General features: G+C 40.1%; 1 protein-coding gene and 1 long non-coding RNA gene across 5 annotated transcripts in view; one reads left to right on the top strand and one right to left on the bottom strand.

Moving 5' to 3' along the window:
* LOC142478356 (uncharacterized) overlaps window positions 1-5,330 on the top strand; it is a 52,203-nt gene extending 46,873 nt beyond the window's left edge. The window contains exons 2-3 of the long non-coding RNA XR_012793103.1: window positions 516-626; window positions 4,994-5,330. This is a non-coding gene — a long non-coding RNA (uncharacterized LOC142478356). The remainder of the gene's footprint in view (window positions 1-515; window positions 627-4,993) is intronic.
* On the bottom strand, window positions 32-24,300 carry TMEM74 (transmembrane protein 74). Of its 4 annotated transcripts, none has more exons than XM_075582466.1 (3): window positions 24,168-24,287; window positions 9,375-9,534; window positions 32-5,274 (listed from the first exon to the last, which is right to left on the bottom strand). In XM_075582466.1, exon 3 carries the CDS (start codon window positions 5,219-5,221, stop codon window positions 4,382-4,384), a length of 840 nt encoding a protein of 279 aa, XP_075438581.1. In that variant the 5' UTR covers window positions 5,222-5,274; window positions 9,375-9,534; window positions 24,168-24,287; the 3' UTR covers window positions 32-4,381. The 4 variants fall into 4 exon arrangements, with proteins under 4 accessions (XP_075438581.1, XP_075438582.1, XP_075438580.1 ...); XM_075582467.1 differs by having other exon boundaries at window positions 32-5,271; XM_075582465.1 differs by lacking the exon at window positions 9,375-9,534 and having other exon boundaries at window positions 24,168-24,300.
* Between the last annotated feature and the right edge of the window lie 3,170 nt (window positions 24,301-27,470).

Genomic DNA, 27,470 nt, shown 5'->3' with positions numbered 1-27,470 from the left:
CATCTACATGTAAAAATATTAAGAAACAAAACAATTTTAACTGCTATTTTATTTCTTTTTTTGTGTTATTATTTTTGTTACAGAAGAAGCATAGAATACATAGGTGACATGAAATACATATGAAATATGTGAGCTTTACAGTGCACTGCATATTATGATATAACATAATTTTCTTTTAACTCATGTGAGTTCAAAAAATAGGTTTAATCGTATAGCCTACAAAGCAATCTAAAAAAAAAAATATAGAAAAAAGTATTGAAAATAACTGTAGTAAGGGTAGTGATAATCTATCCTACATTGGAAAACACAGTACAATTAGCAGCTAGTTGTAAATATAAACATGTATCAGAAGTGATTTGACTTGTAATATGTAACAGAAAGCATACTGTATGATAATTGATGACATTTTGAAAAGCTGTAATATGCAGTACAGTTATCTTATAACTTAATATTTATAGGCAACTGATCAGATTATACTTTTAATTTAATTTCATGTAATTGTGTTATTTCTACAGTGATGTACAGCATGTTCTGGATGAGTATTGCTCTGGACCTGAAGTTCAGAATGACTTGGAACTTGCTGAAGATGTTGAACAGATGAGTTGTCTGCTATAGAGATTCTCCAGGTTACGTTGGACAGCCACCATTTCAGATAGTCAGAGCCATAACGTCTTATTCTGAAACAGTTTACCACATAAAACACTAATACAACTACAGTAGTAATGAAATTTGTCAAATGTATTTCCTGCTGCATAATAATTATTTTCCTCTGCAATGTTCGTGGTAAACACATTCCTTGCAGACAGGTTGCATAGCATTACTTTTACAGTATATCATGATTGTACAGTGTACGTAGCTCCCGATCTAAAGAGCTCCTGTTAACTCAGGGCTCATAACATACTCAAAACAGATGTTATGTTTCCTGAGGTTTAACGCGAATCCACACAGCTAATAACATGCAAAAACAACATACCGTTAGTGATCTCATCAGCATAGGCGTAACATCATGTTAAGTTAGCACTGCCTTGCATTAGCTTTAAATAACATAACTCTCGTTAAGCCTGTCTTACCCAAAAGGTAAGCGTTAAGCTCCCACCAGACACTGAAATATAGGTTTTGCAAGAGAGAGAGGGACGGGATATACTGTATGCTAATATGGATATGCAAAATATATTTAAATGACTTAAACTAGCTATATACTAGGAATCTCAGGTGTGCTCCTTTTTCTGCACATGTGTCTCCACCTGTTTGAGGAGTCTAGTCAAATAGAACGCTTTCCTTCTCTCCCTATAATTCAGTGTCGGGTGGGAGCTAACGCCACCTGTAGGTATGAAGTAACGGTTCGTTAAATCCCTACTTTAACAGAGCTCTGTGGATAGGCGTTGTTAGAGGGAACACCTCTTTTGCATATCATTAGCCCTAACGTCCATTATAGTTAACGCAAAGGCCTTTTGCGACTGAAAAGAGCACTTAACACGGTGTTAGCGAGCTTTGAAGATACCCGCTACCACTTAACGAGGAGTTAACCAATACTAGTATAGGGTATATGTCAATGCTCCAGAACTGGGTGAAAATAATGTAAGATTGCATAAGTCTCTCAGAAAATGTTATACCATACAATCTAGGTGGGATAACTGGAGACATAGAGAGACCATTGAAGGAGGTGTAAGTGATCTATCTGTAAATATTATCAACAAGAAACAAAGGGGGGGGGAGTTCTGAGAGCTTGCTGGGTATCTGTGTGTTTGGTACATTTTATCAAGTAGCAAACATAGTTGGTGAAATAGAGAAGTTATTAAAAGTTATTTCTAGAAAAGTAGTTGTGCAAAAGTACCTTGAAGACAGAGGGAGAGGTAATCCAACTATAATGAGAAACAGTTGCATACTGTAAATAACAGAGCATTATAGGGTGTGGTTAAAAAGGTGGTACATAAAGTATAGAGCATTAAACTGAGCACAATAGTGGCATAAAAAAAGTTTAAACCTGGGATAAAAGGAACATACTGTAGAAGTGTTATTTAATATGAGTAATAAAAGACATAGGCCCAGTTCAATGTGCTGTGAAGCTACTTCTCTTCGTCAGGTAAGTCTCCGAGTTCCATTCACATGCATGCAGCCTAAAGCCTTCCCTGACATTAAGAAGCAGCTACAGGGCATATTACATAGAGGCCAAGTCAGATACAGAAAATAGAATACTTAACCAAACCCATATTATAGGGTCTATTTATTAATCTGCGATAAGGGCATTGCATCTTGCTGTGTCCATTAAGTAGTTATTGCATGTCCAAACCATGAGAAAGCGTCTTTGTTCTGGCTGTGCAGTTCTGTGCGATATGCAAATTTGGTATAAAAATGAAGAAAGCTTGTAAAATGACATATTCTTGAGCTATTCATTAAGCTGGGAGATTTCACATAGCCAGGAAGGTCACAGTCATTAATCTCATCTCCCTCAGGTAGGCGAATATAGAGACAGATAGAAAAATGTCACATTTTTATTGCCTCAAATTGCATGCAGTTTTCAGGTGACTTTGTATTGGAACTATCAGAATTTAATATATAGGCAAGGTAACAAGAAGCTGTCCTGTACTCAAGGAAAAATGGTGTATCACTGTCAATTAATAGTTAGTGTTGCTTGCAGAGGGGAATAAAGCATGTATAAAGCATCAAGGGATATACCTATATCCTCTGTATGCTCAACTACTCGGGCCCTGTTAGAAAGCTTTATGAAGTACTGTACAGAAATAGTATTACAAGTTGTGGTCACTGTTTATTACACAGATTCATTTATTTGATTATGTACTGCTGCTTTACACCTGTTTACCCCTATGAATTGATTTCATTCACCTGCGGCTTTTTAATTGAGTGTTGTTGGGAGTGGGGTATTTTTATGTCTGTGTATTCTCCACTGGTTACTCCTCGAGAAAGCGTTGTTTTGGTGTGAAAAGCGTAGGCGGTCTGTTTGTATTTTTCAGTATGTCCTGATTAAAGTTTTGTACATTTTTTATCAATTGAGTTCCCGAGAGATCTGTTACTCTGGACACATTGGATCTCTTTAACGTAGAGGCCCCTGAGTCTACAGATGTACAGTAGGAAGGCTTACTATTTTTGGCACTGAGGCAAGCTGTTGGACCATGACCACTACTGCCCCGGTGCTAGAGGATTATCACTGTGGGGGGTCCATCCGGAAGCATGGACCCCATGCTGCTAACCACGGCAGCACTATTTCTGGAGCAGCGGTTTTAAGCTTTTGAAGCCTTGGCTCCGGAGACAGAAAGTCTTGATACATCTGTAGCTAGTTGAAGTTTACAATAGACACAATTGACAGAGCGGACCATAACATTATGATGGGGAAAGAATAGTGAAAACACAAGTATTAGAAAAGGTATACAATGATTTGTGGAAAATGATAAATATTATGGGGTACCTCCTGTGGTGGAAAAGGAACAGAATGACCGAGTTTGGATGGGGGGGGATCCATGTTAAATATATCGCGTTTAAGGTATTTAAGATTAGGGCTAAATCTGGGGATGTGTCTGCATAGAGGGAGAAGAGCAGTACGTACCATACATACTGGTTGGAGACGATATAGGTGAACAATTGATACAACTGATTATACAAGACTTTCATGGATTTCTGAAGCAAAATAATATATTACATAATATTATATAATCAATAGCAGAAAGGGACAATGTTTCTTAAAATCATAAAGTGTCATATCTGCACTAGTTTATACAAATTATTTAAAAATTATTTTGTTCTAATAATACACTACTGATATATACTGTACAAAACTCAATATCCTGTTTATTCATGACACTCTGTGAAGTTGAATGGAAAGGGCTACATCAATCATTTAACAAATCCTTCATGTCATATTTATCATATACCCCTTTTGTATCTAAAGCCCTCTCCCACCTAGAACCTCCCACTCGCTACCCCCCCTCTGGAATGCCCTTCCCCTCAATATCCAACCAGCACCCTTTCTCTCCACCTTTAAGACCCACCTTAAAACACACCTCTTTAACGAAGCATATGGGTAGGTCCATGGGCTGGTACTATACATCTCATACATCGACCTTGACCCTTTACAAATGCACTTACCAGAACACCCTCCTACGGTCTCTGTACATTCTTCCCACTTAGATTGTAAGTTCTTCAGGGCAGGGACTGCCTTTTCCTAATGTTAATATTAGGTCTCAAGCCCTCATTCCCCTTATGTCGTATGTTAATATATCATGTATATTACTGCTGTGAAGCGTTATGTACATAGATGGCGCTATAGCAATAAAGATATACATACATACATATTTTGAGCCAAATGTAGATAGAGTATTCCATTGCTATGTGTAAAAACACAGTTTAAAATAAAAATATGAATTTACTAATTAACAATGTCAATGGTATCTTCCTGCACTAATGTATTTTCATTTCCACCAGACTTCATTTGGTTAAAATTGATGGACCCATATAACTTTGCAGAGTCTTTAGATGCAAATGTTTTCCTTCTATATAATTCACCTTTCCACATGGACACCATTAACAAAATTGATAGCACCACGGCACCAAGAGTTAGAAGGCAAAGTCCTGCAATAACACATCTATCCAAATGAGCTCCAATGATAGCTTTTTCTTTTTCTATCCGTTCCATTTCTCGTGCTGTGGTCAAATTGGGATCTGATTTGACATCTCGTGGGACTAAGTATGAAATTATGACAAGTAAAATTCCAGTAATTAGGAAAGTAACTGCACTGATGAAGCCATAATCTACAGACTTCCCCGAGGCTTCAGACACAGCTTCGTCATCTGACATCATGGAGGCTTCATGTATCCCTTCTGGTTGAATTATTTCTCTATCAGAATTATGATATAGATATCCATGGCAGTTCTTATTGGGAGGTGGATGTGTTACAAGCTCTAGATTGACATTCTCATCAACATATGTAAAGGATGTTTCCAGTTCTTCAACACAGCACACCTTCTTTCTGTCTTTCAGGTAACCATCTTGAAAGCCCTTTGGATCTGGTCCGTCAGCTGATGGTGCTAATGAAATAGATTCATATTGATCTGGTGAAACTGGAGAAGCCACATACTGATTTTCATAACATAGAGTTTTTGAATCTCTGTCATCGTTCTTGCAAGTGTTAAAACTCCAGTCCACATTGTTGCATTCATCAAGCTTCTGTGTCTTTCCAGTGATGTGTAAAAGCTCCATGCAAGCCATAAGATTACTCCTACATAACAGTTCCACTGCAGTCCATGCTGTTCAAAGCTCTGCTGAAAAAGAACAATACCAAAATACAATGAAAATGTTAACTATAGTTATGCAATGTAACGATTTACAAATCTAAAAGAACAATAAAAACTACAATTAAATATACTTATGTCATATAGCAACTATTTCATTGTTTTACAGATACGTCTAATGCATGTGTTCTCCCTGCACAACTAGACGTCACATATACACACTGGCACAATGACATATACTGTATGTGAAGTCTACTAGTGTTTCCTATTCAAGACGCATGCACCAAAATAGTGTATTCAGTCCGCAATGTTACATACATCATTCTTCTGCGACCTTCTATTGATCTTTTAAAAATCTATGCAAGCAATATGATTACTCCTACATATCAGTTCCACTGCAGTCCATGCGGTTTAAAGCTCTGCAAAAAAAATCTAAAACAAAATACTAGCGTGAAAAATCTGTCATTAGAGGTTCTCCATCCGGGTGTTTGCACCAAAAACAGTGCTATCTTTGTTTAAATCGTAAAAATATAGTTGTCAGTCTGCTCAAACTTGAACAAATAATGAAAATTGTATTTATGTTTCGATCCTGCAGTTGGACCGCTCTCATGTCACCCCCTGGGAGTCAGAAACAACGGCAATAAACTCTGTGTACAAAGTAATAGCGTGCCAATCATAGACCTTGACAAACACTCTTCAGCTACAGTGAGTGTAGTGGGCCAGAACCTGACCTGATATTAACTCTATAGTGGGAACACGCAACCTCTGCAGCAACAGCAGTAACAGTATATAGAAAGCCAATGCATCCCGGTATTGACTGCATACCGACATCGCAATTGAATGTTCATTACAGTAGAACATATTGAATAGAGACTTACAAGCATAAACAAACCAGTAACAGGCTGTATGTTTATTTCATATCAACTGTGAATAATGAAGCAAAAGAAAACTGCAGGTGCATCACATCATATAAAAAGCCAAGAAAATAGAGTCAAACCAAAGGAAAACTCTGATTACCAACTGCTCTCATAGTTACATAGTTACATAGTTACATAGTAGATGAGGTTGAAAAAAGACATACGTCCAACAAGTTCAACCTATGCTAAATTTAGACAACAGATACTTTATCCTATATCTATACTTACTTATTGATCCAGAGGAAGGCAAACAAAAAACCCCATTAAGGGGAAAAATTAATTCCTTCCTGACTCTAAGAATTGGCAATCGGATTAATCCCTGGATCAATATCCTTCCCATGTATACTTATTTGGTATATCCCTGTATACCTTTCCCATCTAAAAAGATGTCCAACCTTTTTTTGAACAAATCTATTGTATCTGCCATCACAGTCTCCATGGGTAATGAATTCCACATTTTAACTGCCCTTACTGTAAAGAACCCTTTTCTTTGTTGCTGGTGAAATGTCCTTTCCTCCAACCTTAAGGGATGGCCCGAGTCCTTTGTACTGCCCGTGGGATGAATAGTTCTTTTGAAAGCTCCTTGTATTGTCCCTGAATATATTTGTATATAGTTATCATATCCCCTCTTAGACGCCTCTTTTCTAATGTAAATAAATCTAATTTAGCTAGCCTCTCTTCATAAGTTAGAATGTCCATCCCCTTTATTAATTTGGTGGCTCTTCTCTGCACTCTCTAGTTCCATAATGTCTTTTCTTAGGATTGGTGCCCAAAATTGTACTCCATATTCAAGGTGTGGTCTTACTAATGCTTGGTAAAGGGGCATAATTATGTTTACTTCCCTTCCATCCATTGCCCGTTTGATGCAAGATAAGATCTTGTTTGCCTTTGCAGCTACTGCATGACATTGGGCACTATTGCTAAGCCTGCTGTCTACAAGCACTCCTAAATCCTTCTCCATCAAGGATTCCCCCAAAATATCTCCATTTAATTTGTAAGTTGCCTTTTTATTCTTGCATCCCAAATGCATAACCTTACATTTATCTGTATTAAACCTCATTTGCCATTTACCTGCCCACGTTTCCAGTCTCTCCAAGTCCTTCTGAAGAGAAATTACATCCTGCTCTGATTCTATCACCTTACACAATTTAGTATCATCAGCAAAGATGGAAACTTTGCTCTCGATCCCAACCTCAAGGTCATTAATAAACAAGTTAAAAAGCAGGGGTCCCAGTACCGATCCCTGAGGTACTCCACTCACGACTTTAGCCCAACCTGAAAAAGTTCCATTTATGACAACCCTCTGTTGTCTGTCCTTTAACCAGTTTTCAATCCAGGTGCATATATTATTACTGAGTCAAATTTTCTTTATTTTGTACACCAACCTCTTGTGTGAAACCGTATCAAAAGCCTTTGCAAAATCTAAGTAGACCACATCAACTGCATTACCCTGGTCTAAATTCCTACTTACCTCCTCAAAGAAACAAATAAGGTTAGTTTGGCAAGATCTATCCTTCATAAATCCATGCTGACTATTACTAATAATTTTGTTTTCCATTAGGTATTCCTGAATATTATCCCGTATTAAACCTTCAAGTAGTTTCCCTACTATTGAAGTCAGGCTTACAGGTCTGTAATTCCCCGGGTGTGATCTAGCTCCCTTTTTAAATATAGGCACCACATCTGCTTTACGCCAATCTTGTGGTACTGAGCCTGTGGAAATGGAGTCCTTGAATATTAAATATAATGGTTTTGCTATTACTGAGCTTAACACCTTGAGAACTCTTGGATGTATGCCATCGGGGCCACGTGCCTTATTTACTTTAATTTTTTCAAGTCGCTTATGAACTTCTTCCTCAGTTAACCAATTGTTCATTAATTAGAATTCGATCAGAGTGCATTTCTTGGAGAAGATTGAATTAGAATTTACGCTGCCTTCTCTCTTTTCTCATTCTCTCAAGATTGTGTATTCGCAAAGTCATTTTGTCTCTCATACAAATGCCATCTGTATTACCATCTTGTCCTCCAGCCCTTAGTACTGTTAGCATCACAGCCCCATTATGTTTCTTTAACTCACATTAACTATTATCCAGCAGGGGATTCTTTTTGCCCTGTGGAATCATATAGTATTTAGCTACACACTTGATATTTATACACAATTATTAGTGATTTTTCTATTTTCACATCCTATTTTTATTAGTACATATAACATTTACAATGTGTTCTTAATTTTTAGTTTAATATTACTTCACTTACAATGGTATTACAGTATATGTATATTAGATGTTATTGCTACAGACCTATTGGCTGCAATTGGTATTGTAATTGATATGTCTCTAATTTTTGCATTTCCCATTTCTGATTCATATTCACCTTAAGTATATGTGCATGATTGTCTAGCTCAGGGGTGCACAAACTGGGGGGTGGTAAGGGGGTGGGCGCAACGCTGTCAGAGGCCCCACACTCTTTCTAACAAAGAGGGGGCACAGACAAAAAGGTTTGTGCACCCCTGGTCTAGCTGATGTGTCGTACTATTTGCTTGTATATGTGTACTTTATTCATGCCCCACAGTCTACGTTATTTGTTTTGTTTTTCACATATTTGTTTTTAACTCGATCATACTGTATATTCACCGCACAAAGAGTTAATTGGATTGACTATATAAATAGAGAGACTAACCCCTCCTTTATCACACACTCCTGAAGAAGCGACGTTAGTCACAAAACGCGCAGGGGCTTATGTTGTCCACACATAGCAGAGGCTCAGATGTCCGCCTTCCGACTACCATACTCATGCCGTATAGATGGCAGCTCTCCACGATCAAAGTTTTGTGGTAAATTTGCAAGGAGGCATACACTTTGCGGCTTGAACTGGGATGCCTGTTCCATTCACCATGCTAATTGGGACGCTAATTGTGACGGACAACCATACGGACGTTCTGATTTGGGACATGCCCATAACCTACCTACAATTTGTAAGTAGGATTCAAATGTTTCCATTGGATAACCACCTCCCCGACATTTGTACATTAAAATGTATGGTTTTTAATAAATTTGAACTTTTTTCACTTACCTGTCCATTTAAGTACATTAAACTGCTTGAGGCATTTTTGCATATTCTATATTCTTTACTATAGCAGTGGTCATTTGGCCACATATACTTGATCCATCAGTATTACACTATGTATGTCTTTTTTCATCTCTCTCCACATACCCTGAATATTATTTGACCATCCCCTCTGTGGAGTCCTCTGGATTCAGGGTTTACCAATAGAAATCCTCCGCATCATTGGCTCTGTGGCAATTTTGTGTCCACCAGGCGCTCCCTAACTGAAGGGTCCCCAACGCCGGGGGACCAAGCCTGGAGGACCCACCTGTTCAGTAAGTTAAATAAAAAATGAAATCATTAATAAGAAACAAGCAGCATGGATTGCTGCATTAAATGAATGATTGTATTCTGCCCAACACGATACACTATTGCACACCTCACATTTTTTCATGTGGCTTTTCTACTTTCTCTTTACTTCTAAATTTTTCCATCTATTTTTTCCTCTAAATGTAGCTTTTGATATTCTACAACGTTCTATGATTTATCTAGATAATAGTGAAAATTAAATAATATGATTTAGAGGCCAGCAACAAATGACTGAGTAATCTGTTACGTTTATTCTCCTACATGTTCTTACTATATCACACCTAGATTTACAAAACAAAATGATAACACATTGTAGCCTAATAAATCACACTTAATTTCAGGTTCCTCCAGAGCACCTTCACAGCTATGTTGATTATTTTCATTATCACCTTCCTTGGTTCTTTATTCCCCACTGTAAATGCTTTTCTACTGTCTCAGGCAGTGTCTTAGGCTCAGTGTCACTGCTGCTATACACTGCCTCATGTTCTATTTTTATCACATCAACTTCCATTACCACTTGTACACGGATACTGGATCATACATCTTTTTAAAGTCTTTCAGTGAACATTTTCTTGCCAGTTTCATTTTCTGCATAGACACATTTAATCAAGTGTTGGCTTTAACTCAAAGTGATTAAGTAAAATGACTACCTAAAGCTAGATGTTCACTGACAGAATTAAGACACCATTTAGTTGTCATTGTATTTATATATTTTATTTTTTGCCTTTCAACCCACTTTAGCTTGTGTGTCATTTTTCCTTTGCGCCTACTGTATGTTTGTAGAAATGTGTTCAGAGTTAAGAGATTTCCATTACAAAATAGTAATTGCTGCAAAACAGTGCCAAAAATGGCTTGAATCTGATATATATATATATATATATATATATATTTTAACGGAAATAGCCGTATTAGTCCAGTTGCGATAGTGCAGAATAAATGAGTACTTCAGTATTAGATGATACCTTTTTTATTTGGACTAAATTTATGTAATAGGACAAGCTTTTGAGAGTTCTCCTCTCTTCCTCAGGTCTGCAATACTGATTTGCAAAGGAATCTATGGCTAAAAAAGTGTAAGGGAGAGAAAAAAACCCCCAAAAAACAGAGATGTACTGTGGATAAGGTGGGGTGAAAAAGTGTTTGAAGCATGGAAGGGTGACAAGGAACTGCAGGGGGGGGGGGGGAGAAGGTGTGGATAAGAAGAGAGACAGACATGATGATTACAAACAATTCTGATAGTGTGAGAAAACCCATATCCGCATTAAGTCCTTTTGTTTTGGTGTCAAAGAGTCTTATCACTCTGAGTTCAAATGTTTTCCGTTCTTGGGTGCGTTTAAACATTCCATTGAGGATTTTGATTTTTTAATCATTTATGGCATGATCTGGTTGTGAGAAATGATGTCCCACTGGTGAGCAGTATCTTCCTTCTTCGTGGTGTTGTATAAATGATTAATTTGTATGATCATTGTTTGAGCGCCGTCCATTATTTTGGTGCGTGAGTCTTTCTAAAGACAATATAACAGGCCTGGGTGTAGCCATTCTGTGACAGGGACTATGTATTTTTTAATTTTATATAGCCACCACAGGAGATTGGTTTCCCTACTATCACCTGCCACTTTTTCTTAACCTTAAGAGGAAATAACTGGTTAGATACTGTATATCCTCAATTATACAGTGGATTAAGTCCAGATCAAATTATCACTTTCAGTGCATCACCAAGGTGTTGAAGGGTGTTAATAGGAATTCCTTACTTTGCTCCCCTTGTGCTGAATATTTTTTCCGCGCTGGTTGAGATTTATGTGAAAGGTGTGATTTCATCTCATTAATTTATAACACTATGGTGAACAATTACACTTTCGGGCAAAACTGCACTGACACAGTAAATAATACCACCACCACTGTGTAAAACTGCACCTTATATCTCTCTGAATCCCTTTCAGAAAAACAAATGTTTCTAGTGGCATATTATACATATTTAAGAAGTCATAACAATAACATACAGTATATAAAGTAACAAAAAAAAAACATATTTCTAAAACTCTACCCCTGCACTTTATGTGGTTACCTTTGTCTATTTTATATATGCTGTTTGAACAGATTAGATGTTTTATTTAATCAATGTAATTTCTACAGCATGCTCAGGGAAAAATATTTTTGTTGATGTCTGACTTACAGTACAATAGGTGACATTTTGACATACAGTATTAGATATTTGAATTAATATAATATATTTCATATCCTTAAAAGTAGCAGTGAAGTTACTATCCCTAACGCGTTCTGTGAGGGGATCCCAATTTATTATAGGAGCTGATCTGATTTTTTAATCTAATTTAAACATTTTAATTACTACAGTACATACATTTCATTGCTAATGCTGACCATTCATACAATGCCCATTATATGCTCTACTCATTTTGAATAGGAACCAAACAGTTTAATATATTAAAGAGATCAAGGAGAGATAAAAAAAAAAAAAACAAAGAATTTAATTACCTGGAAAAATGTTAAAATAGTTCTACTGTTTTTTTTTTTTATAGAAGGTGCAAGTCATCTGCAGTAGGTGTACATTGAACCCATTAAACATGCCTTGTGTTTACTTTTGTAATAGAAAGAAGCGCTTTATGGGGTTACTAATGCAGTGATGCTTATCACACGATTTACTGCAGTTCCATTGACAGAAACTGACCTGCAAGTTTGAGTAATTTTGCTAACTAATTGCACGATGTACCTTACCACGCAGTAACAGGTTCTATAATGTCTGCTACATCTGTACCTTTCACAGATACAATACTAAAGATCGGGAGTTAAAAGGTATATTTTATAAACCAATTAGAGATTTGGCTGCTTTATGAGCTCGAAAGATCCTGGCAAAAATATTCAAAGAACTGAAACTTTTTAGAAGTGTTGTAAGTGTAGCCGGGATTCCTTTGCGCGCATGTGTTGTATTACAGCAGAGCAGGGAATGCTCCGGTTATCGGAGGTTCCGCGTTGTGGGCGCCACCATTGTTGGGAGTTGGTGCAGGCGCAGAAGGTGTGGAAGAGGAGGTTGCGCATGCGCGGGTATGGCAGCAAAGCCCGCGAAGGAGGAGCAGCTCTCATTGGGTGCGGGAGGGGGAACTACGAGTCCCAGCAGCCCCGCGGGGGACCAATCGGGTGAGAGGGAAGGAGAGTGGATAGGGGGAGAGGGCGCGCACGTTGGGCAGAGCGAGCGGGAGGAGGAAGGAGACGGAGCTCCAGGTGTAGGGAGGCCATCAGCCCCTACATAGGCCATATGCCCCAGGCCCAGTTAGGCACTGAGCCCCGGTAGTGTTCAGCAGAGACAGGGATTGGCCCTAGATAGGTTCCGGTTCCCTTATTGTGCTGCCAAGTGATCGAGTGAGAGACAGTGTGTAGTCTGCAGGAGGTCTGGGCTCAGACCCTGCCGTTGTTGCTACCGTCTGTCTGGGTGGGATCACCCCGGACGCCTATTGCTGGAAATCACCGCGCATCTGACCCTTTGTGAAGATACGTGGCAGGCCCGGGCACTGGAGTGCCCGGCAGGTAATCAACAAGTGCACCAACTATATCATCATTACACAGGACACAGTGGCTGCGCAGTCACCCATACATATTCTTTACCTCACTGGAGGGTGGGGACACAAGGTGTTGGGGAATTGGACATGGGGTGGGATCACCCGGTAAAGGAGAGGAATAAGCGTCCTGAGAGACGCAGAAGGTAGTGTCACCTCTAGGGAGGGACACCTGTAATACATATCTCTGCTCTTGCCAACAAGTAAAGTCATTCGGTTGTTATATGCTGTGTGTGTGTATTGTTATACATATTGTCCTGCGAGGAACCACTCCCCCTCTGGTGGGAGCCATCGCAGGTGGAGGCGCTGCACCAAGTATCAGGTATCATTAGTATTACGTGTGCCCCAGGCCCTCTGTGGCAGAAGCTTAGGCCCTGTGAGCCTACAGGTTAGACAGCATATGGTAGCGGCCTGTGTTCACTAGGAAACAGGGCTACATAAGTTATAAATGCATATTAACTACATGAAACTAGAAAACAATTTATTTTTAAATTTATGACCAAAGACAAAAACATGTTTCTTAACAAATTACCGCGGCACAAATTATTTTTCATATGCAGTTTACTCATAAATGAAATGCTGATATTCACATCGAGCCAATTAACTTCCACACACACGATTTCAATTTCGTCTTCTTCTTATGTTAATGATAACTTAGTAGTCTGTTACTAGGAAAGTAAAACACTCATCAGTATACCATTGTAAATGTGGCACAATTGAAAATGTATTTAAAGCACATAAACCTTTACAGGTTTTAGTTGTATGGGAATGATTACATTATCTATTCATGATATTTAGAGTCCTACATGATATGCTATGAGAGAAAAATGTTTACAGTGATAAGGTTTAGGAGACGGCTTTTGGCAAAAAGAGGCTGTTTACAGAGTGTCTTCTTGGCTACCAAGAAAATGTAAAACCAGTGGCCGTCACATCAGATGAATTCTCATGCACTGCAATGCCGGCTTAACCACAATTCAAGTCAATGGCAGTTAATGCGGAATCACGGTGAATTCTCTCCCACCAGAGGTTAGTAAATCTTCCCCAATATAGTATGGTTACCAACAGATGCAGTCATTGAAGAGTGCTCCACAAGTCTAAGATAAATGCAAGAATTCATTTACTGCAAAGCTCAGAAAGTATAGCATTTAATAAATATAAATCACAGCACTCTGTACCTACAGAGTGAATGAGACTCTTATTCAGCCTGTAAGTATGAGGCCTCTGTGATTTACTTCTAGAAGCAGAGATAGGACATACAGTAAGCGTAATATGTGTTCCGAGCCTACAACTTTATAGATGCAGATGTAGCCAACGTTATTGGCCCAGTTAACGTGATGCTCTGCGTGAAAGCTGACACGTCATTTAATGCAATATTTGATGTAGGGCCATTTAAATAAATGCTGACACACATCATTTGACATGTTCTTTTTACAACACTGTTGCATGAATGTGTGCTACATCTGCACTTGGATTGTGATACAGTAAAAGTAACAATGCACACATTCAGTGTACACATTTTTCAAACCCAATGCCCATCTTAGTCCTGTTCTGGATTAGTCCCTCAGCCTAGAAGCAGCCTAAGTGTACATTCAGTACAGAAACATATTGATTCACAGAGTACACTGTACATTTTAGGTCTCTACTACTCAATTCAGCTTTGGAACTTTGAGTAAATTTAATATGCAGGGAGTCGTGTTTCTAAGGCCGAGCTTATAGTGCTGGCAACATCGACACTGACGTTACGGTCGCTGGAAAAATCTAATTGAAGTGACTTCCAGCGATCGCGACCAAGCCGTCGCGCCGCTCCTACTATAAGCGCACGCGACTGCGTCAATACATTTGTTTTGACGCGACGACGCTTTCGCCGTCGCCGGCACTATAAGCGCAGCCTAAGAAGCTTTTCTTTGCTGTGCAGACTAACAAACAACATGTGCAAACACAAGTGTTGAGAACATGGCAACGTTATTTTGGGAGGGCAGACTGACATTGTTTTGAAGGGATTTAATGTTCTTCCAAAAATCTGTCATCCTCAGAAATGGCAAGTATGTTGTTTACTTCATTCTTTATTAAACTGCAAGAAGCTTGATGGGTGAATGGGTAGTGGGCAGGTCATTCTCCTTATTTGGGAACTTGCAAAGGGAGTAAGGGTTTCAAGTAATCAGAGTATGAGGGTATATAGACTAACAAAATGATATAGCATGCAGTAATTGAACTGCATCTTTGTGTTTACATTTTAATAAAATATGTTTAGGAATATAAATAATCAGCCATTGGCAACAGTGTTAAAATGACCTCCAGTAATGAAGCAGTCAGCCAAAGTATCAGTGACTACTTAGGCTGAGTCCATAGAGACTCCAGCCGTGCGGAGGCACGAGAAGGCTGAGGGAAAGCGGGTGCTTTCCCTGGCCTTACTACGCACGCCGTCTGGGGGCGGGCCAGTGACATCACGGAGCTGGTTCGCCCTCATTGGGTGAACCGCTAACGTGACCGGCCCTCCGATTCCGTGAGCGCTTAAACTAAAAAAAAATTGTCTGCTACGCCTCCGCACGCCTGTGGAAGCTCATTGCGCTCATTGCGGCTGCAGGGGCTCACTGGTAAGCATGACCATGCCCGCGGTCTTAACCCACAAATACACATGCACAATTGGCGCGCTTTAAGGTGACATAGTGACCCCAGATTAGTTGGGACAATGTGCTAGTCTTGGTTCTGAGCTCCATAAACAGCACATCATTTGAAAAAAAAACAATGCTTAAAATCATTAAGGTCTAAAAAGTGAAAAATATAAAATGATATAAAACATATATGGCGAGCATCAGGGCTAGATTTGACGTTGACTTGAATGGCAGTTAACGATAGATCCATTATCAGAGCTTAAGGAATCCCCCCTACAGTGTATGAATGAGGTGACTGCGAAGGTGCAAAATCAAGTCCAATGTGAAGCCTAAGGCCTTGTCCCCACTGCTCGTGTCTGCACGCGCTATGGCGAACGCAAACAAGATATGGCCCTCTATGGGGCCGGCCGCAGTCACCACTGCTGTGCGCCTGCAGAAAGCGCAATGTGCGACCACCTTTGTCAAAAGCCAATTTTTTTTATCTTTTGGCGTGGCGGAAGAGCGTTTGCCACATCACTGTGACGGTCCAGCCAATGAGGCGAACCAGCCACGTGACATCATGGCTGCACCCCTGCCGCGCCCCAACCATGAGTGGATGAAGGGAACGAGCGGCGCCAGGCACCCCGTCGCGCACGCAACGCGCACACTGGGGTCGTAGCGAGCAGGTGAGGAGAGCAGGCAGGGCGGCGCAGGGGGAAAGTTTGCGCACTCCTGCCTTAATCGACAGAGCTCATTACTGATGGAATATGCTCCCCCGCTTGTTTCCCTTCTAATGGGGCTGGATTCCCCTCTCCCCTTTCCATGTCAGGTGATGGATGGGGGGGAGGGGCTGGGGGGATGTTATTTAAATCCTCTGCAGGGGCAGAAAGTCAGTCCATATGCTGCCAGGAAAGTTTATGGATGTCTGCTCCAACAGCAGGAGCTGAGTGTGAGTGCAGCAGAAGTGTGTGAGTGCAGCTCTGTTTGAGGCAGAGTCTCTAGGGCTGGAACTCAGTGGGACAGAGACACCAGCAGGACACTCAGCTTGGACGCCAGCAGCCAGGACACCTTTTTTAATTTCCTGTGGGAAATGTAAAAATGTGTGCTGGCTGCTTTTTGTTAAATATATCATGACACGGTGTAATATGTCATGTGTTGTTGTTTATCTGAGGTTGTATTTACCTAATTTTAAGACCTGCTAAGGAACAGTGATTGTTATTATGTCCTGATATGTAAAACCATGGAATTCAAAGAGGGTGTACTTTCTTTTTCACACAACTGTATACAGTATGTGGGTGGGGGCGAGATATTTCACTCGCAGGCTCCAAGGTCATGATTATATAACATGTTGTGGGCATAATACATTAATAGTGATGATAAATATCAAAATGTCTATCCTGCTGTTAAATACTCGGCATTAACTCTTTGAGTGCAGGATGGGTTGCGACATCTCCGGGAACAGTTCGGTCACACGGTCGGTTTCAATAGTGGTCATGTGATCGCCAGGGCCATTTTGCAGGAAATGAAAGAGGAGCCTCTCTGGCCACATCACATCCTGCAATTCATGAGAATGCAGGATGCTATCTATGGCTGCATTTATAGTTAGGGCGACGGCGACGCGACCATGTGACATCAGCCGTCGCTGTCCCGATAGCGTTTCCTGCACTCTGGTGCAGGAGACAAGAGGGCAACCAGGGGGCGTGGCGGAGGCGTGGCCATGAGCGGTTCGCCCTCACTGGCTGAACCGCTCACGTGCCACTGTCATGCGCCGATCTCTGAAGAAGTCAAAATCCTTTGACTTCCAGCTATCGCGATCATGTGACGTCAGCCGTCGCCGTCTCACCCACTATGGGCACCCGCGACAGACTGCATGTACTTGCTACAGCGCTGCGCAACATCGCAGTCACCGTAGCCAGTACTATAAACACAGCCTAAGAGGCAAAAAACCTTCCATTGGGAATGCCGTAGTCACTACGTCCCATAGTGCCAGCCCCAAAGACATAGTGACTACATCCTGGGACACCCAAAGGGTTAAACAGGGAATTGTTATTTGTAAAAAAAAAAAAAAAAAACACTGGTTGTGTGCAATCCTTGATCTGTTGTAATATCATTACATTAACAAAGACAAGTATTTTGTGCAACCACAACATGAATTGGCCTTTTATGTGTAAGAGCGTTTCATGCATTTAAACTGGTCTATTTTATTCGATATAAATTTTCACTGAACATATTTTTATGTTCCATTTTGTCTTCCATCCATAGCATCAGACACTGAAAAATATCGACGTTACTAAAAAAAATGACTAACAAGCAATCAAAAAGAGAGCACCATCGCTACTTTGTGTCAATAGTATTGCAACTGTGCATGAAAAGAAACCTTGTGTGTTGCTTCTTTAGGCTTTGTCCCCGCTGGCGCTGAGTGGGCGGTGCTTGGCGAGGTGACTTGTATATATATATATATATATGCAAGTCCCTGCTCACGCGATGCGCCCGCGGGTATGCGCGTGCACACACACTCACCAGCGCTCAGGTAAATAAAAATGTTTAACTTTCCCGCTCGCTCAACTATTTGGCAATGCCGACCCCCTCTCCCCTCCCCCCACGCCCCCCGCGGCCGCGCAAGCAGACGCAGGACACCCGGCTCGCATGCTTTGGGCGCAGCGCGTTCAGCGCCAGCGGGGACTCAGCCTTATTCAGACTCCTGGATTTCACATGTATTCCCATTGAACTTTCTAATTAAACCATTTTTTAGCAGTACACATTCCCTGCTGCCTATCACCCTGTCTGCATTTATGTTTTCTTTGCAGTTGCCTTTATATGTTTTAATCTTTTCTCTTGTGCGATCAGGGTACAGTTACAGTAAGTTAATTAGTCTGTCCTCAGATGATTGGTCTGTCCTTGTTTTGCTCTGATTGGTCCGTGTGCCTAATAAAAACAAGTATTCCGAGCTCACTTGGGAGTTTGCTCCCTCTGTCTGTAAAGCTGTCTCTAGCGCAGCTGGTTTTCTAAGTGGGAGTTCTAAATAATAAGGTGTTTTTACACTGAAGAAATTGCACACAGCATTGTCAATAGCATTTAAATCTGCTACAATGTTTGGTGTTGTACAGTGCTATGGATGTAAGGCAATTGTTTTCCATGAGATATTCTGAAACAATTCAGCTACTGTCCCATCTGTAGGCACTTGTAATAAAAATGGCAGGAATATTACGTGTTTTAACCAATCTAGTACTTTAGGGGTTAAAGTTGATTCCAAATTGTGTTAAAGATACACAAATAGTTTTTATGTCCTGTCCAGGCAGGTCTGGGTTGTATAGGACTGATAGAAACTAGAGATAAGGACATCTGGTTTGCCAGACATGGGATTAAATTATGGCTATTCTGGCACTCAATTAAAGAGGACGCTTTTTAAAGGTACTTTCAAAGTATTCCTAGATGGGTTCTACAGAGTGCCAAGGGGGTGTGACTAACCCTAACGTTCAAAAGATACGAAATATGGAATCCTGGACCTGACACATATTCTGATGTATAACGTTTAGATATTTGTAATCGTTAAAAGGAGACTAATACAATAAGGCCAAACACTTGATGTTTCGAATGTGGCAAGGGACAGATATCCGTTTGTTGCTCAAATTTAGGGGCAAGCCAGTCAAAATTAGCATTGTTATATTCAGCAGACTCGCCTGAATCTCTTGATATGACGCACGTCTGTCTAAGTATTCGAGAATTAAGATATAAGGTCTTTGATATATTTAGTCAGACTTTAAACGTCAAAGGTTGTCTTTTTCTTTTAAGTCGTTAAACTTTCACTCACGAGGCTGATTGATGACAGAGGTGGGCTTATGGTGTGCTCAATGAAGGGGAGTTTGAATATAAAGCCCTACTTTTTAATTATGAGTTAGAATAAAACAAGAGGTGTGTTTTGGGATCAGACACGTGAGTTCTCATCTTTCCTACACCAGTGACCTCTCTGGGAAAAACCCATGACATGTGGTAAAGTATAGGAATTTCTACTTATCTTTTATCCTTTTTATTTTGAGAAACTGTTCTGCATTTATTGTAACGGTATGTTCTTGTGATAATCTTTTTCTGTAATCTAAAGCACTGCATTTTTAAATATATTAAATCCGTCTTTAAAAGTAATGCTTTGGGCTCTGAATTAACACTTATAGAGTAACTGACATTTTTGGACACATTTTGCTACAACAAATATTTGTGTGCTAAGTGCATACTGTAGTTTTCATTAACAAACAGGGACCTTAGACCATGGCATATATATATTTTGTCCGCATAGTTCTTGGGTGATGGAAGCGGGTAGAATGATTGCAATTGAGTAAGGGTAAATATTAACTAATTGAAAGTACCTAGAGCAGGAGAAAAGTGAGTTAGCTAGAGTAGCCGTGTGTATAATCCCTGGTTGCATATCTAAGTAAAATGCTCACAAGTATGTTGCTCGTAACAGATGGTATATGGGAACGGATTGAGGTGAGATGTTCATTTGAGGAACCTTTGCGGAAGATGAAAAGTGGGCCAGCTCGAGAGCTGAGTATTAACCTTTATCCCATATGCAGGTCACGGGTTCACAGGTGTGCCCTACGTGACAGCACTTATCTATGTAGAGGAAGGAGATTGGCTGCAGGCTAAAATATGTAGGATATCTATATCCTTTTGCTCCACACAGGCACATCCTGAGAGGCCACCGCTGCCTCAGGGGCCTTACAGGAGGAGGACCGTCTGGACAACTGTGGGCTCAGGGAGGCTGAGGGTATAGCACAGCCACATCCCATAATATCTACCACTGCACAGCACCAGTGGAACCTTAACAATACAGCTCTGGAACTATCTTATATTCATATATCCAGGGTAGAGAAGAACCATTTCTTAGATCACTTTTTATTTGCTTTTTGCTCATTATTTGTATATGAACTGTGGGCTCCCCATTATCAGAACCATCTCAGGGACCTCTCAAATCCCAGGGACCTTCAAGTTCCTGAGAAATTAATTTTTAAATTTATTTTCCGTAAACAAAAACAACAAAAAATGGTGATGTCCCCAATATAAAGCCAACATATCATCTCCACATGACGTCACAGTTTTATATAGGTCGCCAGACCAAGGATGAACTCGGCTGCCATATTGTTCTTGTGCATAATTAGCAGTCGTTATTACACCCATTAACGTGTGCATTAGGGAGAAATAACATGAAAAATCACTGTGTGTTAAGGAGTTAAAGCACACATTATCATTCATTTCAATGGCGCTGCATCAACGTGCGTTAACTCACTTGCTGGCGTTAATGCACCGCATCATGTCAATAGGACTAAAAACTCCTGCTCCAGCTGTAACTGAGATTTAAAAGTTACATATCAGCAGCGCAGGTCTTGGGAGTTGGAAGTGCAGTGGTTTAGCTTTAGGCTGAGTCCATAGACGGACAGGCCGTGCTGAGGCGTGCGGACGCTCCGCGCTGAGCCCCTGCATCCTCAATGAGGATGCCTTGAGAGGGGGCTCACGCGAGCGTCCGCAGGCGTGCTGACGAGTTGGAGGTTTCAGCCGAGCGCCAAGCTGTTTTTCAGCGCGCTGTCGGCTGAAAACCTCCAATCACAGCACAGCAGCGTCAACGTCACGGCGCCGTGACGTCGGCGCTGTGACATTGACGTCAGTGCGTCGTGGGCGATTGGCCCAGCGACGTCACTGCCCCGCCTCCAACCACCTCCCCCGGCTCCCTTCGCGCACGCTGGCTCGCCTGCAAGTCCGTGCAATCGCGCTGACTGAAGCAGGCAAGCCTTAGCGTTAGCGCGCCCCCGCTCTCCCCACCCCTCTATGGCCCGGGCGTTAGGGGGTGCTTTTGGAGCAAATGAATGTTTTTAAAAGAATTGGTTTGGGGGGATTACTGGTTAAAAAAATATGATTCTTCTGTTGGTATTTGAAAGAAACCTCTTAATTAATTAATTAATTACAGTTGATGCTTCAGAACTACTGTAGCAAAGGAGGTTTCAGTAACCTCAAGTCTGTCATGTAATGCTTTTCTTAGCACAAAGGAAAAAGAGTGATGGGTCAAAATGGAAACCAAAACATATATATTGCATAACTGCTCCCAAACTCGTCCTAGTACTCAATAAAAGCACTCAATTAATTACTCGCTGGCACAGGCAGGGGAACATTCCGTGATGCACTGGCAAACATTTTAAAAGAGGTCTCTCTTATTATACATTTTATATCAGAAATGTTAACCTTACATTATTTGCCCAAGATCAAACAGAGGTCCTCATTCAATATGCTGTGAACCCCTTATCTAGTAATAGAGAAGATGAATTGGACTAAAATGTTCTCCAGTATGGGGAAGTACTGTATCTTCTCTACACATGACATAAGGGCCAGATAGAGAGGGAGGATAAGTGGGAGAATGTGTACTCAAACCCATAAACTTGTGTATTCAAGCCTCATAGCAGATGCCAGAACCTTATAGAGAATAATATATAGATGTAGCAAGTGACCTTGCTCCCCAGATAACACATCCTGTTACAATACCACAGTGTTTCCATGGGATTAAATGGTAGTATTGGTGAAAAATATCACATTACATGTAACAATAGAGTATGCAGTAACATTATTCACGACTTCATCCTGAATTATTTGCCAGTGCACCAATGGTGCAGGGGAACTCTCTGGGTGCCAAACCCCATAAACACTTATAAACAGGAGAGGAAACAGTGGGCACTCAATATTTCAGTTAAAAAGTCAGATTCTTTATTGAATTACATTATGACCAAACCGATTTCGGTCCAGGCCAGGACGGTCATCGGGGCTGGGACTGAAAACGTTAAATCGCGATGTAGACCAATAAAGTAGCTTACTTTCCACTGCAATACTGAGTGCACACTGTTTCTTCACCTGGCGCCCAATATCATAACATTTAACCATAACACAACACAAGGAACAATGAAGCCTGCTACATTAGTAGTCCACTGTATGAATGCGTTTCATTAAAGTGCGATAGTGCTGATATGGGGGCTATCGCACGCAAATTACATGGAAGAAAATGGGAGTTTACATGCCATAGTATCCTTGATTTTCACTATCACCATTTCATAAATTAACCCCCTATGTGCTTATACTCTTATTGTGCTAAGTTGTTTGCCTATGCCCCATTCACAGCACAAAACGAAAATAAAACATTTAATTATCAGTTCCCCGTGTTATGCATTTAATAGGACTGGATATTCAGTGCGGATTGGCTCTCGGGGTGATGGATCAAAGTTTAATCCCATGTCTGGCAAACCAGATGGTGCCAATCTGGTATAAAATTTGTCACCTGATTTCCATAAAATAAGGAATAGGACTTTCCGATAAACTAGTCACTATTAGAACTAATAACATACATGTCAGTGTATTTCACTGACCCCTCCGTTGTTTTTGTTTGTGTGTATATGAATATATATATCAATATCAAAAGACAGGGGTGCCCAATGCTACATCCAATTGACAGAACATATAAAGTAATAAGTATAAAGTTTATATATATATATATAAAACAAAAAGCATAAGCGCATGCCCCATAGTGTACAGTATTATCGTTTAATACATTTACGTGTGTGTGTGTACATATATATATATATATATATATATATATTTTTTACTGAATCATTATTCACCCCGTATTCTATTACCCAAACGGAAACCAAATGAGAGCACACCACAAAGCAGCAGAAAGAAAAAGTCGGGATACATTTAACCTTCCTGGATCAGATCAATGGCGACTGTTTAAAGCAGACATTTAACTAATGTCTATAAAAAATATGCAGTGACTAATCAATGTACAAAAAAACAAAAGCATTCACAATCCGCAATATTTAAGGAATCTCTGGTGAAGCAAGGATGAGTATTATTTGAATTAAAGAAGCCTGTGCCAAGGTAAAAGGCTAAGAATAAACAATCCTATATAGCAGGATCTCTGTGTAACCCAGTGATGCTCAGGATTCTCAGTGAACATTTGATAATCCCAAGGGACATGCAAGTGCATCCGCAGCAGAAATAAGACATGACTAAGAACATCTCTAATTAAATTTAGATCCAAAAACCTTCAGCGTGCAAGGTACTAATACCAAGCTTAATATTTTTATTTTTTTTTAATATTGGCTATCTTTATTTTTTATCTGTAGAAAAAAACTAAAGTATAATTTATTGCATCTGCAAAACTACTCAATCAAAATAATTGAAAAACCACAACTATGAAAAGTCCTTCAAAAAAAATCTCTGATCAAAGGGGGATAACTTAATTGATTGTACTGACATGCAGCTTTTCCAAGACAATTGTAGTTTATTGTAGAAGAAATAGAGTGCCTTGTGCTTTGTAATATCAGAAAGAAACAAAGCAGCTGCATACTGAATCCCCACTTTGCTTTGCAAGAGATTAGTGTTTTTGTGACATTAGTACTTACTTGAATATGATCACTCACTTCATCGACGGTCCCCCATCCCGAATTGCTGTGTGGAAGAGTGGCACGGGAACAAGCACTTGTTGTAGCCCTCGCTCTGTGCTCTGCTGATCTTGATCTTCAAACAGGGATGATTTTAGCTGGGAGTGGTTGGCTGCAGTGCCTGCTGGGAGTTGTAGTTTAGCATAAGAAGATGCTCCTAGTGATAAATGACATGCGAAGAGCAGCAGGATGGAGAGAGTGGGAAAGAGACAGAGACTTAGCAGTATGATCACTTGTCCAGGAAAAGATAGAATTTATAGACCATATTCCTAGAAATGAGATATTTTCCTTTAGATAATCCAGTAAACTAAAAAAAAAAAAGAAAAGATTTTAGCATTTTATAAACAATGTGAGATAAAGCTGCAACCATATAAAGTCTCATTTGTTTACATTTAGTCTCCATTTATAGTCAGGAGTTGTCAAATCTCAATGATCTGTGACAACTTTGATGACATGCTAAGTACATTTAATTTAACACATTTAATTTTCTTAAATTGTTTTTTTTTATTAATAATAAAAAAAAGTAAAACAAGTACAGTGCACATGGCTGAGGCTCATGTCCACTATCTGATCATAATTGGAGATAAGTGAATGTGTCTAAATCGCAAATATTCATTGTCGCGGTTTTTTTTCCAATAAAAATCAGGGAAATCAGACGATTTCATTTCTCTGGTTTTCTGCTTGCAAAAACATCACTTTTTGCCTTTGAATAATATTAACAACATTTTGTCTAATTCTTCATGGAGAATGCAAATACTTCTCTCAGATGAGTCCGTGAATATTCCCTCTTGCGAATGAACGGGATATTCGTGGCGGATTTCAAAGTTGTGCAAATGATTTACCCATCTCTACTCATAATGCTCCTTATAGTAATCTTTTTATAAGACCTGGTAATGCTCACTGGGTCTCGCTTATTTCTACCATCAATGGCTTCACATACAGATGTAACCAGATTTATCGCACCCATTGTCGTATAGTAGGGCACTAAATTGCGCAATTTGGTGTGCAAATAGGGTTGCCGGGTGGCTTCTCCAAAAATACTGGACACAATGGAGAAAGGTGTGACGCGCTCGAGACACAGACACACACAAACACCCCTCTCTGCTCCATGCTGTTTCCTCCTCTCCTTGGCCCCACCCCAAGGCTCCTGACACCTCCTCCTGATTGGCTGCTGCTGGGTAATGCAGCCAATCAGGATGGTGGAAGTTGCCTAGCACAGCCCTGCTCTCTCCCGACTCGGGGTAATCTTGCGGCCCCCCAAGCCAGTCAGGTCACCATGTCCAGAGAGGTAATACCAGGCACATACATGTTCAGTATTATCTCTATTTTTTTACTGGACAGTGTCCAAATACAGGACAGTCCAGTTCAATGCTGGACACCTGGCTACACTATGCGCAAGTCGAGAGAAATGGCTACTCCTGCTCTATTAAATTCCTGTGCAAATCGGACGATAAAAGGCTAAAACTCACACCAGCAGAAACGAGTTATTGTGCAATAATGTGGGCAATAATGTTGGTTACATCTGTTCTGCAAGTCTCGTTAATAAAAATAAAAGCTATTTTTGACCTTTAACTCTCAAATCTACTGATTTGGAGCATGGCAGGTTGACATCTTTGTTTTATCCATAATTTAGGCAGATTACACTATACAAGGAAGCTAAACATAATTGTACTGTGTACATTTTCAACGAGTTCAGCTGCTTTTTCCATAGACATAAAGGAGGCATTGCTTTTTGTGTTGATGGTATCTGTACACTTTCCATCCCCAACAGTTACCTCTTCAAAGCTCAATTAGAGATAAAGGTTATAAATAAAAACAGCGCTATATGCTACAGTACTAACTAAGAGGAGAGTACTTCTAAAGAGCGGTGGGTTTAACTGTATAATGTAAAACTGAGAATAACTGTCAAAAGGAATACTTTATTTAACGGTTTTGGGTGCAGTGCCCCCTGCATAGTGGTCCTTTGCCATGTATTAAATGTAAGCAATTGTAGAAATATGTAGCAGCTGCCTGTAGGTAATTACTTAACAAGCTTCATTCAATCATATACATATTCATTTTATTTCATCTTCAAAAAGCATGTACGGTATTGCAGAGACCACACAGCGCAATGTTTCAAGCTACAGTACTGGGCGCACAGCACAAATCTTTATTATTTGGGTTTCTATTCTCCTTTCAAGAATAAGGAGTTTCTTCAGTATTACTTCATTCTTGATGCTTTTAACCCCTTCTCTGCCAGACGGAGCAATGCCTTACAACCCTCTCTAACAGTAAAGAGATTAGGTTTAACGGAAGCAAAATCTGTAAGTGGCAATGGACCATGGATTGTGGGGAAGAAAATTAATTACCGCATACATATAAAACATATTAGGACCCAGCACGGTAATAGTTGTTTTCATTTTAAACTTTACGGCAAAGTGGTTCATTACAGAGAGTGAAATCTCCCTGTGGTATTGTAAGTGGCAGTTTTGTAAGAATAACAACAGATACAAACAAACAAAAGTGTTACATGGCCAATTGAATGTGGGATTATACTGAGGCCCGCCCGAGAGTGTTGGGGGGTAGTGGTAAGCAATGGGGTGTGCAAAAACTGATCATCAGTACCTGCGAGAAAAGGCGTGGCAGCAGAGAGGTGCGTGGGCACAATGGTGGAGGAGAGCCAATCCCAGAAGTATTTCTAATGTTTGAAGACCCACTGCATACTGCAGAGAACCTAAGCCACCAGTGACCACTGACGAGTCTCTCTTCAGTACTCAGGCAGTGTGATTCATGAAGCTCTGCAATCACTTCTCCGTAGGAGATTTTCATGATATAAATTGAAACAATGAATGTTGATTTTTCTACAATGCAAGGCTGGTTATTCTCCTGAGAGTGTACCATTGCTATTTCCCTTTTAGTATCAAAATAAAGGCAGATGACTGGATTCCTAAATATTTTATCAAGGAGGAAGACCTAAAAATAGAAACAAATAATTGTCCAGAACCTTACAGTACACACATTTGTCTGAAAAATATATGATTTAATCACGTTAGTATGTGTTTGACAGTATGTACTGGGATGGAAGAAGCAACAAAATGCATGTGCTGGAGGCACTACTTTTTTCAGCTGAATGTTACATTTTTGGAAAAGGAGCCAAGGAAATGCCAGCTTAATTCCTATGTTTAGCAGTCAACATTTAAGGATGCTAACACACTACATATTTAGTCCTTAATCAAAATATAAACCTACAGAGTAGTAAGGACATCGGTTTTCTGTGAACGGTTA

The sequence above is a fragment of the Ascaphus truei genome, chromosome 2 (genome assembly GCF_040206685.1).
Source record: "Ascaphus truei isolate aAscTru1 chromosome 2, aAscTru1.hap1, whole genome shotgun sequence".
Classification (NCBI taxonomy): domain Eukaryota; kingdom Metazoa; phylum Chordata; class Amphibia; order Anura; family Ascaphidae; genus Ascaphus; species Ascaphus truei.
Note: the sequence above shows the minus strand (reverse complement) of the source record. Positions and strands in the feature narration are given on the sequence as shown.